General features: G+C 38.1%; 1 protein-coding gene across 3 annotated transcripts in view; it reads left to right on the top strand.

Moving 5' to 3' along the window:
- The window catches only part of LOC134806790 (protein kinase C-binding protein NELL1-like), a 67605-nt gene that overhangs the window by 25796 nt on the left and 19744 nt on the right, over positions 1–22065 (top strand). For all 3 annotated transcript variants that reach the window (XM_063780145.1, XM_063780147.1, XM_063780146.1), the window contains exon 2: positions 13626–13733. In XM_063780145.1, the coding sequence (XP_063636215.1) occupies positions 13626–13733 (108 nt within the window). The remainder of the gene's footprint in view (positions 1–13625; positions 13734–22065) is intronic.

The following is a 22065-nucleotide window of genomic DNA, read 5'->3' as shown; positions in this document are numbered from 1 at the left end:
TCAAGTAAACAAAGCCAAGTCACAGTAGTAGAAAGATTATCGAGTTCCGTAAACGTAAGCCGGGTCAAAAAATTCAATCGCAACACAGTAAGTAATAAGTGAACGCCTCGTGGCAGTAACGCACGAAAAATAACATTGCAAATTGTCGGCAATGAGGCGCGCGCGGGTGCAAGCGTACGCATCTGTGTGCGTGCATTACACACACAAATACAGTGCCTCACGCCCCGTCAGAGCGACGGGTATATTCAGCTTGAAATCTCAAAATTGACTTTTAGCTCAGCTCCCGTTTCGTCTTAACGGACTTCATTATTCCTAAATCCCGCATGCATAATATGACACCAAATTTACACAACACTTTCATCTTACTTGGCTTAAGTGATTAAATTTACATATGTATTTCAACAGCTTTTCTATCTAACATTCACTTTGCTCGCACGAGCTTTTTCATTTTCAAATGTAGGTACGAACGAATTTTTATAAGTTACATTTCATTTTCTTTCTTATTTCGTAATTAAGTATCATAATTAAAATAAGTTAGGTCCCCACTGAAAAGTTAGGTCCCCACTGCGGCTTACCGTAGCATTTACGCTGAGTGGGGGTCCCTTTTAACGTCCATCTGATCTATGTTTTGTATGTAATTTAATTGGTTTGACGTAAATAAATGTATTTTCTTTCTTTCTTCTTCTTTCTTTCTAAATGCCTAAGGTTAGAAATTTGTAATAGTAATAGCAAAACGGAGTTTAAACCCTTTGTCAATCACAATCACTAACTAGTACGTCTACCATCAGTTTTGACATTGACATATACGCTCACGTCTACGTAACTTACTTTCTATGCATCTCGCTCGTACTCGCATATTAGTGCAAGCGAGATGTACAAGTACAAACTGGTGGTAGACGTATAGATTTGAAATACCGTTCGGCGTCTTATGCTGACGACGTATCGTGTCGCGAGATTCGATTGTTTCGCAACATCGCGCGATCGTCACTGGACACCGTTCGTTCTTAGATTTGAGGTGTGATTTCATTAAGTGTTTATTTTCATGTACAGTCAGCAGCAGAAGTTGCTAAGCGGGCGAGGTGTTCAAAATTACCTTAACACGCTCTTATTATCTTTACAATAATGTCGCGTCAAGATCATTTTGAACAACTGATCCGCTTAGCAACTTTTGCTACTGACTGTACCTAGTGGCCTGGTTGGCGGTACATTTTACTTAAGTACTTATATTATAAGTATTACCTGGTATTACCAAAATACAATGTTTTTATCATCCCATTGAACTTTTCTTTGACTACTTGGTGGGAACTATTATGCATAGACCGGACTCGTCCTGAGCACCCTCAGGTCGCGAAGTTGGAATCGCGATACAATGCGAATTTTAATTCGTTTGTGCTGAGCGTTCCGACTGAACGTCTAGCGTCCTTCACCAAGGAGGAGTTTTGGCCACAGGTTGTCAAGTTTCGGCGGTTCCGCGGCCGGCTCCCTGACACTGCGGGGTTGCGTAATGCATCGCAACCATAATGTGATTTGTAGTGTTTAGTTTGAAAATATATTTTTTAAATATGTATGCTAGTTTTAAGGTAAATATGTATGTATGGGCCACTAGTTGCCTGAAATAAAGATTTTCATTTCATTTCATTTCATAGGCCCGATACAGACGGACTGCAACCCGACTGCAACTACAGTCGGCGTACAGTTCCCATATAGAAGGCCTACCGCGAACCACGTTCGAAGTGTTGCCTCCCTGTCACACTTACGTACGAATTTACAAGTGCGGCAGAGAGGCAACACGTCGAACGTGGTTCGCGGTAAGCCCTCAGGTTGCACTAGTGCCAGCGGTACGCCAAAAAAACTCTGCAAATTGTGTTAAAAGCATGAAAATCGGTACGATTGATCTTTAGGCCATTTGAAGAAATTTGACCCGTAGCACCAAAAATAAAATAAAAAAGGAGAGGAGTTATGACGACATCATTTTTTTGTATGAGAAAATATTTTTTTGTTCAGAAACCTATCGTGTGTGGTATTAAATGAAATACTTTATAAGCCGATTCTAAAAATATATCACATCATTAGTATCATTACATTTTAGTTATTTTTAGGGTTCCGTACCTCAAAAGGAAAAAACGGAACCCTTATAGGATCACTCGTGCGTCTGTCTGTCTGTCTGTCTGTCTGTCTGTCTGTCTGTCTGTCTGTCCGTCTGTCACAGCCGATTTTCTCCGGAACTACTGGACCAATCAAGTTGAAATTTGGTACACATATGTAAGTTTGTGACCCAAATACGGACATGTAACGTAAACAAATGAATTTTAAACATGGGGGCCACTTTTGGGGGGTAAATAAAAAATTAAAAAAAATAATTTTTCAAACTATATCATGTTACATATCAAATGAAAGAGCTTATTGTAAGGATCTCAAATATATTTTTTTTATAATTTTCGAGTACACAGTTTAGAAGTTATTCAAGAAAATAGGCAAAAAATGACCATTCCCCCCCCCTTATCTCCGAAACTACTAGGTCTAAAATTTTGAAAAAAATACATAAAATAGGTCTATACCTATAGATGACAGGAAAACCTATTAGAAATGTACAGTCAAGCGTGAGTCGGACTTAATTACAGTTTTTGATCCGACCCCTACGGATTTTTTAAAGAGATTTCACTCACGTTTCACATAAAAAATACATTGTTAACAGTGCCGGATTACTTAGAGTAGTAGTTTTCTTAGAGTAATTGGTGATAATTTTCTGATAAGATAATCATTTTAAATATTTATTTTATTTTATTTTCTTTATTGGGGAAAAAAACAGATACAGGCCATTAATATTTACAGGCAAAATTACTAAATTTAGATCTAGCCTACATCCTAAGACAATTCCCACTAGGATGTACGACAATAGTTTTAGGATAGCAGTGTGATCGGGACTAAACAGACTTATACTATACTTACACTAAAAATTTACATAACGACACTTAACACGTTCCAAGTATAAATATGTGAACGCATACACACGCATAGTTTTATCATAAATATAAATTACATTTAACGGTCTTACCTACTTACGAGTAATTGTAAGGTCAAATTAAAAATAATGTTTAAAAAAATATGTTAAATTGAGAGCTAGCTCAAAGTTTTTTGTACTCGTCGACTTTAATGGTTGAATTAATAAAGACTTTGTAACCAATAAGCAAAACAAGCACGTGCTTACGGCACCACGTTCAGGGAGGGCACCAAAATGCCAGGTTGAAAAAGGTGAACAAATTTTAAAATTAGGGACAGACACATCGTTTTTACCACACGATTTTTTTAGCTGTCCAAAAGCTAATTTGCAAAAATAATGGCGCGTAATTCTTTGGGAAACAATCGGTAGCAGTAGAAGAGTCGTGATTACATGCATAGATTCGATTTCAACCCACTCTTTTGCGGTTCGGCGTTAGGTCTTATGCGAGGCCTTCTGCCTTACGGCAAAGTTGATCTTCTGCCTTAATTACACTTGGGCGTGGATCCAAATCCAAGCTTTCCTCTTTCGCAGCTAGGCCTACTGCCTTTCTCACACTTCGCCAATTCAATTCCAAGCTCTCTGCTTTCTTGCATATTTTATGCATGAAAACAACCTCGCTGAGACCCTTAAATATCGAGCCCTATGCGAAGCTAGGCTGATAGAAAACTGTCCCATCCCTTCTCTGTATGAAATCCTGGATTCGCGCCTGGTTGGGACTAAAACTAAAATTGCGTTTTTATATCGAAAAATTTTCGCGCTCGCTTCGCTCGCGTTTTCAATTACTTTATAAGGTATGATAAAGGTGACATTCGGGTGGCGACTGCAGCAACATTACTCTGTTGCAACGTTACTGCTGCAGTACTGTCAACTTCCGTGATAAAATGATGTGACTGATTTCCATACTAAAAGTAAAAATGTACAACTGTCTATCATATTGCGTTTTTATATCGAAAAATTTCCGCGCTCGCTTCGCTCGCGTTTCTATTTCTTTCTACGCTATGATAAAGGTGACATTCGGGTGGCGACTGCAACAGCATTAGGTACTCTGTTGCAACATTACTGCTGCGGCACTGTCAATTTTCGTGATAAAATGATGTGACTGATTTCCATTCTCAGCTGTAATGCGGCAATGAACTTCTCTCAATTTACCAAAAAATCAATGTAATCTTGATGACCCTAGGGAGAGGGGGCACCTAGAAATGCTTAGGGCATCAAAATATCTTAATCCGGCACTGATTGTTAAAAATTGTGTAATATACGGAACCCTTGGAACGCGAGTCCGACTCGCACTTGGCCGGTTTTTTTTATTGGAATAAAAATAATTTTCAAAAGATACCAAGGTTGGGCTTCGCTAGATACGATATTACCGTTCAAAATTTTTTTGCAAAATATACCTCTAATTATACCTAATATCCTCATATCTAACCCTAAAAAAGCAATTTTGAAAATATTTACATTTAGTATTTTTATTTAATTTTTCATTATTACAAGCTATCAATTAAATATTTAACATTCATATACTCGTATCTCGGAATCTATAAGTTGTAGTAAAAAAAAAACCATACAAAAAAAGATGACGTCTTAATTCCTCTCCTTTTTTTGTTGGTGCTACGTCAAATTGATTCAAATGGTCTAAAGATCAATCGTACCGATTTTCATACCTTTAACACCATTTGCAGCATTTTACTGAATCTCGGGGTGTACGGTACTAACACTATACCGGCCCATAGAGTTTGCCGCGCAAGGAGTAGCTGTCGGGCATAAAAAATGTATTCGAAGGGGCGCGCGCGTTTGACATATGTCGCGAGACTCGCCGCTATTAGCTTTCGATTAGGTTTTTATACGTGTTCCGAGTGAGTAATTCTTTCTTGTAATTGGGACTAAACCGCTTACCCGTTGACATGTGTGACAGATAATTAGCATACCCTAGCGGTACGGCACATTTAGCTGTTTAAGACGTTTTGGAAAAATATTGCATATTTTGTATTCGAGTACCTAGGTAATTTTTTGGACTTTCGGAGCGATTGTTGTGTGTTAACTCAGTGCATGTTGGTCTGTTGTAGGTATTAATGCTTTAAGGAGTACCTAGATCATCACAGTAGGTATTTTAACCACTCACTCACGCTTGAGCAGTTGTTATTAGGTTTGTGCAATGCAGTATATTTTTCACATCAAGTTCGATTCATATTATACTAGCTTTTGCCCGCGACTTCGTCTGCGTGGAATTAGTGACAGCAGCTAAAGTAGGTATGGCGCCTGGATAATTCTAATAGCAATGATTCAATTCGCGCATTGCTTGCTTCAATTATTAGGCAATTCATTAACTCTTTCAATTCCACCCCCCTTTGCACTCTCTTCAGGGATGATTTCCGACATCAAAACTATCCTATGTCCTCCCCGGGACTCAAACTATCCCTATACCAAATTTCAACTAAATCGGTTCAGCGGCTTAAGCGTGAAGAGGTAACAGACAGACAGACAGACAGACACACTTTCGCCTTTATAATATTAGTATTGATTTAGCGTATTTAGCCATTATTTCGTGAAGGGGTTGGGTTGGAAAACCAAAATAAAAAACATTTATCCCACCAAAAACATTTTCATGTAAAATGCTGCCAAGACGACCATATGGCTCGGACTGTCAAAAAGTTATCAGATCTCACATAGAGCCAAACTTCTAACTCTACACGCCCTAACGCTACAAGCCCTAACTTCACAAACTCTACACCTTAGTCGAAATATATGGCTTGACCGTTTCGTTACTACGAGTACAAGAATATTGTATTGGTAATAGAAAAGTAATGATCAGTGAATACATTTTCACATCACCTAATCAGAAAATGGATTTTTCTTCCCTGCTAGGAGGGATCAAAGTGGCACTTTTCTGTTCAAGGACATTTCATTGCCAGTATAAAATATTAATATAATTAACTATGAACATCGTATGTACAGCCTGGCAAAAAAGAGTAGAAATTAAAAAGTGGCATCACTGTAGTGTCAACACTGAGATTTTTTTATTTTCCTCATAGTTGATGTGAAAAGCAGTATGTGTCACACGGTATCAAAATTATTTCGTCTTGGGCGTTAAGTCTTGAATCCCTCATTACGCTCAGGATTCTACATTAGAATCCCGAACGTAGTGAGGCATCGCTTCATTCAGGATTCAATGTACGCCCTTGACGGAAATATATCATTTTGATCCCTTGTAACACAAACTACTATTTTCACCCTAGCTCCCGTGTGACGTAATAAAACGACTCCCTAGGGAGTTATAGCTTTTTTTCACAATTCATAATTCCCGCAGGGACAATATAGGCCTGTGTCCTTCAGTAGGTAGTTAGTGCATGAAATACGATCTTTTTCGAGCAAGTGTGATGAAAATTAACAGTGTCTTCCTGACTTTGTAAGTGTCAATTTTTGGCATGAGTTAGTTAAAGCTTATAAGTTATAACACGCCTGTAGTGTTAGTAGATAAGATGAAGCAAACGGAATACGACTGATGTCATTTGGTAACTTTGTAAATGACCTAATTCCGATAAGGTATAAATATTGCCCTTTAAGGCTATCTATATTCAACAAATCTCACGCTATCGGCGAATATGCGGTAGGTATGGAACGTTATCGCGGCGGTTGGCACCTGCGTCTGACCTGTCATTCAAACGTACAACTGGGCAAAGGAGTAGGTATACTTAGGTAAATACATGTAGCGCCAGACGCGTTGGTTAAATTAAACATTAAACTCAGTGGAAACTATTTTTAACACTTTTCTTGACAACGATACCTACGTAATTTTACACCCTCTTTTTTTTCACGTTTTTTTTTAATATTTCAAGAAAAAGGGTTAGTAAATATAATTAGTGAAAAATTTATGATTTTGATTTTTTAATATTTCAAGAAAAAGGGTCGCGCACGAAGGTTTCCGTACCATTAGGCAAAAAACGACAAAAAAAATCACGTTTATTGTATGGGAGTCCCACTTACCTATTTATTTTATTCTGTTTTTAGTATTTGTTGTTATAGCGGCAACATAAATTACATCATCTGTGAAAATTTCAACTGTCTAGCTATCACGGTTCATGAGATACAGCCTGGTGACAGACAGATAGACGGACAGACAGACGGACAGAGGAATCTTAGTAATAAGGTCCCGTTTTTACCCTTCGGGTACGGAACCCTAAAAATACGGTCGTATTGATAATCTCCTCCTTTTTAAAAAATCTGTGAAAATACTTTCCAACCGAATTGACCACCTCCTCCTTTTGGAATTTCAAGTCAGTTAAAAATTAGTTTTGACTAACGAAAAGTAGCTTTTTGTCTTTACCCTGTGTGACAGGTGGACGGCGTATGGTCAGTCCGGGCAGGTTTCAGGCACGCGCCCGCTCGGGTTACCACAGGGACTTCAGTTAATTGTTATTAACCCTTGCTACTCGATCGCCTTCCACTCCAATGCCCTTTCGATATCATATCGGTTTCATTGCGTAGGTACTTAGCTTAATATCCTCAAGTGTTATGCTTTTTTAGGTTAGGACATTTTTACATTACCAGTATCGATATTTTAATATTACAACTAATATACGATGTCGGAGCCGTGTTTTAGAACCCTTTTTTTTAGGTAGAAGTATATTCTACCAGTGACAAGAAAATCTAATCAGAATATTACTTAATTCATTTAGAAAAAAAAGAACAGTTTTACTTATAACTTATAAGCACTGCATTTTTAGGCTGCTACTAATATTAACGCTAAGTGGACATGGTTATTTTTCATGCATAGGCGCGTTCTCTAAAAACAGGAAAAAACAAATTGAACGACCTCTACGTCGAGAGTATAAATCTATTTGACGAATAGAAAAAGCCTTTTTATACTGTGGGCCTGTGGGGGTGGGATAAAATGCAGTGTAAGGGATTAGCCCTTACACAAGAATTGTAAGGTTTTTTCACTGTACAGATTTCTTCCGTGGAATAAATTACTAGAGTAAATGGCGAAAGTATAATGTAATTTTAGCTCAATCTGATACCGGGAAGTGGTTTAAATGTATCTTAAGTAGTTAGATGATTTGTATCGAAAAATATTCCGTCAAATTATTCGTAAATATTATGCCATGTAAAAATGTTCACAATATTTGCCAATATATTTACGAGTATATCCAATACTTATCCAAAAAGAGATACAGTCTTAATGTTCTACATACTTTAATGCTGACGGTACATGTGGGTACAAATTTAATTAATCATACACATCCATGTGTATGAGTTACCGCTCGCTTGAAGAGCTATTAGAGGCCTCACGCCCTGCTGAAGGCACGAGTTAATTAATCACGCAGTGATGGGCTCCGACGGCGGCGGCGGGTTACCCGTTGTTCCGCCCAAACTCCGCGGAACTGCTAATTACCCGCCTTCAGCAGTTTTGATAGATTGCCTCCGCTATTATTTTCATCCAATAAAACCTTTAACGCTGCCACTTTCATGCGCCACATTGCGTGACACAGACGTAATAAACTGAAGGATTCCGACCTCAAACCAATTAAATTACCGTAACTAAATATTTCACGGAATTGTTTTGTAGGTGAAGCACTAAAATACTTTTTCTACCCATTAAATGCGGGAATGGCAATGAAACTGCAAACGAATTAAAGTCGGCTTCGGCTTTAACGACGGTCGTAATTTTCACGTTTTCCGACCGATAAATTGCATTAATGCAACACAGTACACATGCATTGCGTTTGCTCAAGCTAAAATACGTGTTACGCGAATGCAGATCTTAAAACTACAATGAAGTTATAAATGTCGGTAAAAAGTCTGGATATCTTTTCAGAAGTCGGCGTACTTTGTAGTTTATGGGTAGGCACTATCAAAGGCGAATGTGGCCGAACGACACTGTTTACGATCGCGTGAAGAACACTATTTAACGATCCGTATTCTGTAACTCGCCAGTATCGCCGCTTGATAGCCGATACACAGCGTCTCAGATATGTACTAGCTTGGTAAAGGAAAAAAAGCTTTAAAGGATTGTAACATCCAAATGTTTGTTACGACGAAGTCGAAATATGTAGTCGAATGACGTCAACTGCTGAATTATTGCGATAGATATTAGGGGTCACTGAAACATATTAATGGAGTAAAAAAATTGAAGTTGAACTCGTGTATACCTAGTACCTTTGCTAGTACATACAACTTTTTATTCTTATTAGGTTTCGCAAAAGTTCACTACCTTGACGAGGCGGTCTTTAACGTTAATTAAGACGCCTCGTTAATATGTTTTTTTTTTTACTTTTTCATCAAACTTTTAATAAAGGGTGGAATTATTTAAATGAGTTATATACCTACTTTTAAATTAGGAATCATTTAAAAGTTCTCTTTCTTCAAAAACTTATGAAAATGTTGCATTTTATCCTCAAGAGTGGCAAAGTAATTAAATGCGAATTTTTAGTTCTTTCGTTACGTTAGCTGGTGGTTTAAGCGATGATTTTGAAGCATACTTCATTTCATTTGGACTTAAAAGTTAGTATTTACCCCGCGTTGGTGAGGTGAACATTTTTGTGTTACACACGTTTGCAAAGTTTGTTTAAACATCTTGCCTTCTTACCATCGCAGCGCTCACTTTTGAAATCTTTGGTTTGCTTGGGTATTAATATTAGCACGATATTGCCCCCCATGTTAAACAACGACTTTGCCCCCTTGTAAAACAAATAACAAGCTATTTCTGATGATATCGGTCGACATGCAGATAAAAACCCATTTGCTCTATTTAAAAATGGTTTTTACATATAATAGTGCCTTGATGAAAACTGTTGGTACTTAGGTAAATTAAACCTGTGATGCACAATGCAATAAATATATATAAAGTCGCAGTAATACTGATTGACAACATATGCAGAGACGCATAGTGACTGTAATCTGGAGCAGCGACGTTACAGTTTCGTCGGAGGCTGGGGAGGCAGACGCGCCGTCGCCGGCGAGCCGCCGCTGCCGCCCCACTTCGCGATACGTAGGGCTCCCAACACGGATATCTTATTAAACTAATATAAAACTCTTTGCAATAATACGAAAGCAGTATTTATTTTCAGGCATCTGAGGCCCCGTATTACAGTATACTTTAATATAATATAACGGTAAATACTATTTTGTTTTCGGTAACACAGCGGCATCACATGGTATGGCGGCGGCATGGGCAATGCTTAGCGGTAATTGATTATGGTTTTAGCAGTATAAACTGTTTGGATAAAGGTATCGAGATAGTTTGAGTACCGGGAAAGAACGTAAGATAGTTTGTACCGCGTTAATCATCATTCTACCCTAATCCTTATCAGAGATACGAGGGAAGATATATGTATTGATATCCAGCGAGGGACAGCCCTGAGTGCTGTGGCGGCGTAAATTGGAGCTACACTTCTGTCGACAGAAGTGCTCTCGCCGGAATCTGTGACACTTCCTCGTGAAAGACAGATTAAGAGCGAGCTTTGTATGCACTTCATCACTTACTAACACACCTAGCTCCTTTACAGAACTAGTCCACTGTTTTAAACATTTCGCGTAAAAAGCTTGGGCGCGCAGCTGTCAACAATGAGTAGGTACGAGTTACGAGACGTTTGAGTGGTGTGTGTTAATGACTTTTTGTCTATTAAAACTTTTATAATGCTTAGGTATAATGTTTTGATGGGGAAGTAATAAGTATAGTAAGGGAGAGCAAGAATACTTAACAAAGAAAGTTGGTATTTCAAGGTGACGTTCGGACGTTTACTTACTGATGTAGTGCGGTCCACTTACCGGTAACATCGCAACAGTGGTGCAGTGCAGTCAGAAATGGAATGTCACCTTTAAGTTGTATCCGCCGCTGTATCTGTCAATTTACATGATATAATCTTTAATAGAAAAAAACCGACTTACAACCGAACCGGGTCATGGTCCGGGTCTGGATCCGAGTCCAGGTCCGGGTCCAGAACCAGGTCCAGGTCGAGATTCAGGTCTAGGTCCTGGTCCAAGTCCAGGACCAGGTCCGGGTTCAGGTTCAGATAAGAGCCCGGATCCAGGTCTAGATCCGAATCCGGGTTTGAGTCTAGGTCCGGGTCCGAGTCCAAGTCCGGGTCCGATACCGGGCCCGAGTCTGGGTCCGGGTCCGGGTCCCAGCCCCAGTCCCAGTCCAAGTCGAAATCGCCAAACGTGTACTATGCGTCATTGAAGAGTTCTGTTCTGATCATCATCAGCAGTTCCACTTCATCAAACGCGACAGTTTTTAATGAAAATGCTTGATTTTCTGATGAAAATACAAAAATCTCTATACGCATGCCTTTAAAAGTTGAGGAGTTCCCTCGATTCGTCGTGGATCCCATCATCAGAACTCGAGCTTGACAAAAATGTGGCTTAAAAACTTAACTTGCTTAACAAACATAACGAAGAGGACAAATCGCCAAACGTGAACTATGCGTCGTTGAAGCAGAGTTCCGTTCTGATCATCATCAGCAGTTCCACTTCATCAAATGTCACTTTTTTGAATGTATATGCTTGATTTGTAAATAAAAACATAAACATCACTATATGTATGCCTTTAAGATTTGAGGAGTTCCCTCGATTCCTCATGGATCCCATCATCAGAACTGGGTTTTAACAAAAACGGGACCAATTTGTATGCATATACATACAATCAAAAAAAGAATTTTCAAAATCGGTCCAGTAATGACGGAGATATGGAGTAACAAACATTAAAAAAAAAAAAAAAAAAAAAACATATAACCGAATTGATAACCTCCTCCTATTGAGATTTGGAAGTCGGTTAAAAATGAGTTTTGTTTGCCACCGGCGCCGCCGCATTATTGTCGCAATTATAACGTTATTCCTTAATAACTCATTTTATCAAAGAAATTGACAAATAGGTACTGCGGGAGCAACAACGACGCCGCAACAGTAACGCAGCTGCAGTTGATATTCGAACGTTACTGCATTTACTGCAAGACACAAAAATAGTTACAAATTGTTATAATAACGTTGATAAGATGCGAAATAAAATTTGGACAAAGTTTTAAATATGTAATAGGGTGACTGGTATAGTTCTGTTATTGGCCACTACATAGTACTTGGTCACTCCTAACAACAAGACTTTTTTCGCTTGTTTCTTTCCGATTGGTAAGGAGTGGCCAATTACTATGTAGTGGCCAATAACTATACCAGTCACCCTAGTTACATTAAAAAAATTAAACTGAATATATATATCTAACTGTCAATTTAACGTCTATATATATCTGTCAATTCGGTATCTTGCTGTCAATATATTCTGTCGGTAAGTTTCATGGGCATGAGATTTCTTTAAATTATGGTTATTAACTCGTACTAATCACAAATCAATATGTAAACAGACCCGACACGTTCGTAGGTACTTGTCAAATAAAAATAAATTATTGATTATCTCCGAAATGAAGTTAATTAGAATAGAGTTGTTTTCTTTGAGAAAGTAACTTAATTTAAGCTCAGGAAAACGCACCCTTAAACTTTATCTTGCATTTACGTTAACGTGAATATTTACTTCAAACGATTTAAGTATTTCAAACCACATTGAATTTTTTTAAATTTCATTCAACATACGGTAGAAGTGAGCTAAAGATAATAAAATGATAAATGGCGGCGTTGATCTTCCAACTCTTCCAAGTGTCGTAGCATTTGCTACGCGCGCAGATACTGCTACGCCTCGCTACGTGCCTCATGACAATTCACGTTCCAGGAAAATCTATTATTTTTACCGAGCAAATTTCATAATTTATTATAGAAACAAGAATTTTATCAAGAATAAATGTGTTTTAAATAATTCAGACCTAATTATTTACTCTCGTTATGAGGTCATACTCATGTGGCACATGTTGATGGGATAGAGTCAGACCTAGAAAAGTCTGCAGAGATTTTGATAGCCCACGCAGTGCAAATGTTATTTATACGTCAAAATTTGATAGAAGTTTGACGTTTAAAATAACACTTGCACTGCGTGGGCTATCAAAACGGCTGCAGACTTTTCTTGGTCTTACTCTAGCTACCTAGAGCAAAAATACACACAGCTGAACGACAAATGTTTAAAAAAATATATTCATACTTAGTGTCAAAAGTGACGTTTTTGTTTGATGAAACGTCACTTTTGAGAGTGATATATCTAATCCATATCGTATCTAGACGTAATATTTGACGTATATTAAAGTCGAATCGGGCCGAAGGTTTAACGATGAACTAACGTGCAGTGGTGAACTCGTAAGAAACAGTTTCTTTGAGCACGGATCAATACGAGGCCGAGTCTGCGACTTCTCCATTTTTCGGACTCTATTGACTGTCGTAAAGTAGGACACCACGTCTGTTGAATCGTTAATATTTATTGCACGGACCCGGCTATAATGATTGATTATTTGAACACGGACACAATGAATTAAATACGTATGCCTACCGTATGATAAGACCTGTCGCGCGCGACTCCATACATGTAGCGCGACTTCAAGTATGGCCTCTCGCCGCGAGAACGCAACTTATGCTAGACCGCCAGGTGAGGAGAGCTGTCTCAATTTTGATTGATTAGCCGAGCCTAAGCAAGTGACCTAGAGCTAGATAGATACTACCTTGTGTGCACAGATAAAGATGTGTTATATTGTTGTTGCAGCCACCGAGCTAGATCTGCTGGGCGCTCTGTCGCTGCACAACACGTCGCGCGCCGGCGTGAGCGTCGCGCCGGGCATGCAGCCGCAGCGCACCGCCTACACCCTGGAAGGTAAGGGATTACATGCTATATGCACACACATGCACACATACTTCAATTTTACTTAATTAATAGGTAGGTAGTCTATTTGTAAGATGTCTATTTGCAAACATATATTTTGGGTGAAAAAATGATATTAATAAATTAAAAAAAAAATACCGGGGAAGCTTTTCCTTTCATAGTAATCAGCATTTATTTATTCAAACAACCTGCACTAACATTTAATTTATCTAGGTTACGCCATTCTCTACAATCTTAAAGGTTCCAGCTGTTTCTAGCCAGGCCGACATTTTCTAGGCGGGTCAAAGCCCTGAGCCGTGTGCCCTGGTCGCCCTCAGCAGTTTGTTTTCCTTCTATCTAGATCGGCGGTCGGCAACCTGCGGCCCGCGGGCCGCATGCGGCTCGTGAAACTGTCACTTGCGGCCTACGAGCCTCTCTGGCTATGTAATATTGAGAAACGACAATGTCTGATAAAGTCATAAATATTAATAAAGTGCGGCCCGCGTCAACGTACTCATCGTTAACTACGCTACTAAAACTACGCAAAAAAAGGTTGCCGACCGCTGATCTAGATTAAACTCGGGTATTACCTTCAGTCAGGTCCCGCTTTGATTTATTGTAGCCATTGTAGGCACAGGTTAGTAAGTGTTTTCAGAATATTAATATATTTACTAAGTTGTAGCCCACGACTTCGTTCGCGTGGATTTTTACATTGGTTGGTAATTTTTATTCCTATGCTAATACAAACTTTCGACCCCTTTTTAACCCTATTTATAGTGGATACATTTTCAAAAACACTGTATATTCTTTTCTTCCTGTCTGCTATTATATATTTTGTCTTCCTACGAATTTGAAGTCCCTGACCTACTAACAAACTTTCAACCCCATTTTAACCCCGTTAGAGAAAGAATGTTTAAAAATGCTGAAATTACTTTTCTTGTATTTTATTAAAAACAAAACCAAAATGGGGGTTGAGTTTCACAAAATCGCTTCGTATTTCTTTTACAAAGAGATATTACGCCTAGAGAGTGGAACTTGATGTGTAAATTTCAATTTAACTTTTATAGTTTCGACTCTGCGTTTTTCAGTTAGTTAGGACATACGCAATGGCATATTAGACGCATTAATATGTATATATATTTATTTATATATAACTTATATAATAACCCCAAATTAATTATTCTATTAGAATTATTTGAATAAACTTATTTCTAATTGCGTATTGTAAAAGTTTTCCTACGGGGTTTGGCATTATTAACCAAGTAGTAATTGATTGATTTGATGCTTGGAATATAATGATACGTTGTCGCGTCGTATCCATGTCGTATCACAAAGGTACTCGTTGCGTAATGGATCGTAAACACGGCTCGTATTGGTGCAGTGCAATCCATTTTAGGTGCAATTCCATTCCACTTACGTGGAACGAGTACGGGCGGCGCCCATTAGCGAAAGTCTACGAAGGCGTGCCTATTTGCCTTTTTAATGCTACCTACAAGTTTCTTACATTCCAAATTTATACAATTTTAAAATATATTAGTTTATTGTTTTTGTCGCTGAAAAAAAGAATACCTATAACTCATAATACAGCAATTTTATACATTTAGCGTTTGCGTTAAATCCGGTAGTTCTGATTTTTTGCAGACTTATTTATGATGTTGGTCCAATGAATAATCCAAGTTTGAGACCTCGAGCTCCGAACGCAACTTTGTCAAAAATCGAAAAAACCGCGAAATTTTCGGAGATTTTTAATATTTGGGCGACTATAACCATAAAGCACTAGTTTTTGATAGTACCTTCTCAGGAAGTTTTTAAAGTAGACTAAATTTGCTACAATACGAGACTAGAATTGTCTCTGTAGATCTAGTAGTTTCCGAAATACAACCTTTCAAAATTTATAATTTTTTGAAATTGTATTCGTAGGGTAAGTAAGTGCATGAGTATGCACTTTTATCTCAGGCGATGCAGCGTGGCACGATTTTTCCTAAGGTCAAACAACGCTGATTTGGCCAGGTAGCTCGAGATAGTAGATTGTACCTGGGGAGCCGACCCTTTCCCCCCCTTTTTTGTGGGGTAGGCACGGTACGATCTCGTGGCTACCGGGTCAAATCAGCTTTGTTTGACCTTAGAAACAATTGTGCCAAGCGGCATCGCCTAAGACAAAAGTGCATACTCACTGCACTTACTTAGCCTACGAATACAAGTTCGAAAAAATTATAAACTTTGAAAGGCTTTATCTCGAAGACTATTAGATGTACAGAGACAATTCTAGTGTCGCACTGTATTAGCCAATTTAGTCCATTTTAAAAACGCCTTGAAAAGTACTATCAAAAATGAGTATTTTACAGTTATAATCGCCCAAATCTAAAAGAAAACCGAAATTTTCGCGGGTTTTTCGATTTTTGACAAGGTTGCGTTCGGCGCTCGAGGTCACAAGCTTGGATTATTCATTGGGCCAACATCATAAATAAGTATGCAATAAATCAGAACTACCTACCGGATTTGACGCAAAAGAGCCAGGTTACAAAATTCGACAAAGTTACTGGATTATCTTTTAAACTAGTAGGTACACGTCGTGTAGCCTTGTTGCGTGAACAGAATGTGAGATTGCGATCCTTCACTATTTACATTGATGGATCACAGTATTTATTGGACTTACGCCTAACCTTCACCATAGGATAACTTATTAAGTTCGATGAAATTTAAATGACTTTTAATTGGATCAGAGTTGCATTTGTTTGTTTCGTTCAATTTTAAAACAAAAGAAAAACTCTATTCCAACAATATGGGTTCAAATTTCTCTGGCAAATTTTGGATTTTATTCTTGTATGGAGGATAGCCCTAACCCAGAACAAATCAGTCACTCACAGCCAAACCTTCAACCACATCGTAATCAACTGGTTAATTATAGTAACTTCTTCCCAACCGCCTGAGTTAGCGGTAGACCTATAGCCATTGCCTACAGCTACTTGTTTTATTCCAGGGTAAACTTTTTTTCGGGTAATTAAGAAAAACATAAATTTGCAAGGTTTTAGTATACGTACGAAATTAGTTAGTATTCTATTTTCGTTATTATAATATCAACCATAAGTTTACTTAAATGTGACATACATGGCAATAGGTACATACATTTCTTTATCTACGTAAATAACTATGAAATTACCATATATTTTTCAGAATGAGCTCATTTGATGCGAATCTTGGGAAATTAAGCCATTTTGCTGTGGACTGTGTTTTACATCAAATCAAATATGTAAATTGTTCTCAACTTCGTTTTTCTTTCTAACCACTCTTCTAATGATAAGAATAGCTATAGCTTTGGTGGATAATGGGTTCGATTTAGTTATAGTGATAATTGTTAAATCTAAAAGCAATTTTGGTGGTTGCACGTAGGATCCAATCCGAACTTTGACATGTGAACCTCTTTAGATCACAAGGAATAACTTTTTAAAACTTTAAATAATCTCAGAGAAATTACGTAATTTTATAGTTTATACAAAACTGCATTTACAGTTTAAAAAATGAAAAATGGAAATATGTACCTAAGCTCTCTTGAAAAGACGCTCCTCAAATGCAGTATGGGCAGACCCTTCCAAATGTCAGGACTTCTTTTGTAAATTATACGCGCGAATAGAAAGAAAACGGACGTTATGGCGTGTTTTAAAATTTTAATTTGCATGTTAGCGTGTTCGAATCTTTTGCTCCGACCGATAGCGAGGGTCGACCGAGGGGGCTATTGTGCTTTCCCTTTCGCTCTGACATTTGCAATTTGACGTTGAAAAGACGATGGAGATGTTGTGGTGAAGGAAATTGCTCGTGCGGTTCACTAGCTAGGGTGCTTTTGTACTGGGGAGAAAAAAACAACAACATTGCCTACTGTTGTATTGTATTTTTATTATTCATCAAAACTTATCCCAGTTTTTCGAGAATACGCGGAGCTTTTTATTTAAGTTGCGAAAGATATGTTAATTACCTACCTACTTGCTGAATAATCGCTTTCAAGGTGTCAAAATTGGTTTTATTGGTAGATCGTGTATCTTCGCAAGCGGATTGTAAGTTATATTTAAGATAAAAACGTGTGGGATGCTACCTGCGTAGACACACTGGCACCGTCCCACCTCCAACGGACTACTGTAAAAGCGGGCGGAGCGGCGGAAAGCGCCGAAATTCTAAAACGTAACAAATATAAGAGCCTCGGTAGAGAGTACCATTTTGTACCATTTGGAGTTGAAACTCTAGGTCCATGGGGTCCCAGCGCGCATAAGTTGTTCGCAGAAATCGCGAAGCGTCTGGTTGACGTAACTGGTGACCGACGAGCTGGCGGCTACCTCGCACAACGTATCAGCATTGCGATACAGCGAGGAAATGCCGCCAGCATCCTTGGTACAATGCCTCGAGGGCCTATTTTAGATTTAAGCTAGTTATTAATTTAGTTTAGTAGTACCACTGTATATATATTGTATGTAAATAAATGATCAATAAGTAAATTAAAAAAAAAAAAAAAAACATTTTTACTAAGCAGCGGATCAGTTAAATCCACTCGGGTGGTGTCGATTTGTCGCGCGAGCCCGTAAATGAAATGTAAGTAATCCCTCGGGTTTACGTCGGCCCGTCCCGGGTAATGATCCACTAGGAAATACACGGTTCCTCGGGTACTGGCAGTGACGATAATTGTGCCATCGTGTTGCCTGTAATTATTATATTTAAGGCTAGTTAAAATGACCAAATCAACAAATACAGTCATACACGATTGATTTATCCAAAATTACATGTTTCCCGAGTCATTGCTATTTTTAAAATAATTTAACAGGTGATGTCTGTAAATACCATTAAGTGTAATGAATTTGTGTTTTTTTCTTTGATGTTTGTATTCATTGCTACCTACACGCGTCAATATCGTCAGTTCTATTTGGGTATCAAGGCTATCTATCGAGTTTCTTTTTATGGCTACCCTATCGATTAGAGGCCCTAATGCATTTCGACTTAGACACCTAATTATATGAACGTTTTAGCTGAAAAGCAGCTGTGTGTCAATGAATTAAGGGTTACATTTTAAGTGACCGTAAGATGAACACGATAAGGCGACTCGTCAATTTGTCTCGATTCACTTACGTGTAACGTAATCCGCACCATTAGGTGCGTTGAACGCACTCGCATAATTGTTGAAGGGCGACGACGCTGCCACTAATTTGGGGGATCGAGTCTAAGCCATATTGTTTAATGTTTCGCCTCGAGCGAGTGTCAGATGTCAAAAGCAGCGTTGTCTGGTGCAGAAAATAGGGCTTAACGTTTCGCAATGAATTAGTTTGTGGATGGATGTTTCATTTTAAGGCAAGGAGAATCAATGGTTAGAGGTATAAACGTCCTTTTCATAAGTATTTTACGCTTGTCTTCATGCTTTTCTTTATGTACTTATCTAACATATAATCTGATAATAGAAATGTACTCACATATAACGGACCCTAATATTGTTATATTTTTGCCTATAAACTTTCTATGACGGCCTTTAATAACCTCGTCAAACAAACGACTTTCAATATGGTGGCCCTTATCGCACAATAGTCAGCCATTTCTTGCCCATTCAATTGTCGTTTGGTTTATCGAATCGGGCAGAAGATGAACCATAACATAGGAGTATGCTTTTGACATGATAGAGCAATATTAATGTTTACACGAGCGCGCATTGTAGAGCTGTCAGCGGCCGGGCCAGATTATGGAATGCTCGCGTTGCGGTGGCAGGCGTGACAAGCGGCGCGCCGCTTTGTGAACGAGGCGGCCCACTGTTTGGATTCCAACGCCGCAATACATCATGTGTCACTGCAGTAACTATTATGGGAGCAGCAATATATAAGTCCAGTTGTGAAAGTTTTGCAATTTATGCAATAGCTCATGATACCGACAAATATGGGAAAAATAGGTATAGGTATATAGAACATAGAACTTTCTTCCTTATTTTAAGATAATAGAGATGTTTAGGTACCGTATTTAAAATATGTTATGTCACACCATGTACGAAATAAAGCAGTGAAAATGATTAGAAAATAGAAGATAGCAGTTATTTTAGACGCAATTTCTATTGATAACTTGGATAGAACTATAACGAGTAGGCCTGTACTAACGTAACTTGACGGTGACGACACTTGTTCTGTGTTTCATATAAATTCCATAGTTGTCCACAGTTTGAAAAAAAATACTGAAATACCCTATTGAAACAAAAAAGCCAAATATTATAATATTTATAATTCACAAGCCTACTGAAGTAATGACGCCTCGATCAATTTACAAAAATAATCGCACTTTTTATTTCACTGTAACAAGCTGGCTTCGTGAATATGAAAAAATATTTTTTCCACAAAGGGTTGCCGGCAATTATCTTTATCTACATAGCCTTTTGCCCACAATGTTCACGCGCGTCAATGGACATCGGTGATCTCGGCTCTCCGAGCTCACTGTGAGATCACGCGGAAAACGGCGCACCCCTACGATACCCCTGTTTAAAATGATCGCCTCAACAACCTAATTCTATTCACTTTACAATTGAAATTTGCTATACTGTACCTGTGCCACAGTGCATTTGTGACATTTCAGTTTTCTTTTGGCACAGCGCCAATAAGGGGTGTAGGGGATGAATTGTTAAAGTGAATTTTTAGACGAGACTCGCCGAGATTTTATGCGGTGAGAGCCAACTAACTTTTACAAAGTTATATTGTACTTATACAGTTTTATGTTAGCAATTTTCATTTATTATAACTTTGGTTACGTCATCACTCATTCTCTCGATTGAGAATTGACAAATTGAATAAGAGATATCATCTCCCATTGCTTGAAAAAAGTATTCTGGTAAATATTGATAGAGTATAGGAAAGCGACACAGTTGGATTTATTTTATAGTATCGTAACCCTATAATAACTAGTTCCATTATAATCTTCTCGTCTCACACCAACACCCCATTTAACTGTCAATAGTGTGTGCAAGTCTTAAACGATTGGCAATAAATAAATTCTCCGCGGGAAGTTTGTTGCATGTGTTGACACAAGCTGAGCAAATATTTGCCGGATTGATATCGGGGGCTTTAATTAAACCAAAACACGGTGGGGTCGGCTAAACTTTAATGCGCAGTTTTATTGCCCCATGTTAAATACGGCAATAAATGACAATTTGTTATGATTTCATTTTGTGCGATATAAATTATCTTCTTTCTTTCTTTCTTTAAATGATTAAAAAAATCACTCAAATCATCAATCTGCACTGTCTGTTCTGTTTATTGTTTTAACCGATAGGCGTCCACTGCTGGACTAGGATTTCCACAACAATAGGTCATGCGCCGCCATGCGCCGCCCACAAGCAATTAAGCAACGGTTTTCCCGAGATCTTGACCAGATCGTCGGTCCATCTAACTTGGGGTTTTACCGCAAAACGTCTTATGTTTTTACGTCGTAAAAATTCCGTAATCTTTTGGAATAGGTACCTACTTTATTTTAAGTCACCATAAAAACGCGTAGAAAAATATTCCCGTTTAATAATAAATCTCTCCTTATTTAGTTTTATAGCGGTCGCAAGGTAACACGCGCGGCTATTGTTAGTCACCCCAAGACTATCTTAGTCCAATATTATTCAACCAACAGTCAAGTGAAATATGAAACAATTTCATATGAATCTTTTACCCCTCGACGCATCGTTGGAGGGTGGTAGATACCATTCTACAAAGATCCCTCACTTCTCTAGTCATTGTATAATACGCTTAGAAGTTGTAGCTCTTCAGATAATGGTAACTTGGCCTTATTCTCGTGCCACCCGCGCAAACAAATTGATATTAAATATAAAACTAAAATTGCCAAGGGGAGATGTAGAAAAACGCTAGAGAAGAGTCTATACACTTTTATCTATTATCCCTCCGCTAACATCAGGTTCAAATTAAATTTTTACCATTATTAAAATTTTGCGGCCCCAAATTTACATTTAAATAGCATTTAGATAAAAAAAATGATAATGGGGTTTTATAAATGTATTGAGTAACTATTAATTAAGTACATATAACAATTAACAAATGTAAATTTGACGTATGGGTATTGGTTTTATTCATATAAATAGGTTTTATTGGCACATGCACCCACTAACTAGAAAACTATTTTAGCCCTAACGACCACTGAACAATGTCGCGGACAGACAGACGGACAGACAGACATGACGAAATTATAAGGGTTCCTAGTTGACTACGGAACCCTAAAAAGGTAGTATAAACTGATTGATTAAATTGATATACTGAATGATAGATTAAATTATCGGACCGGGACGGAGACTGTAATAACACTGAAATTGATATTGTAATGGCTTACGCAACTCCGT

This window comes from Cydia splendana, chromosome 3 (genome assembly GCF_910591565.1).
Source record: "Cydia splendana chromosome 3, ilCydSple1.2, whole genome shotgun sequence".
NCBI classification, from domain to species: Eukaryota; Metazoa; Arthropoda; class Insecta; order Lepidoptera; family Tortricidae; genus Cydia; species Cydia splendana.
Note: the sequence above shows the minus strand (reverse complement) of the source record. Positions and strands in the feature narration are given on the sequence as shown.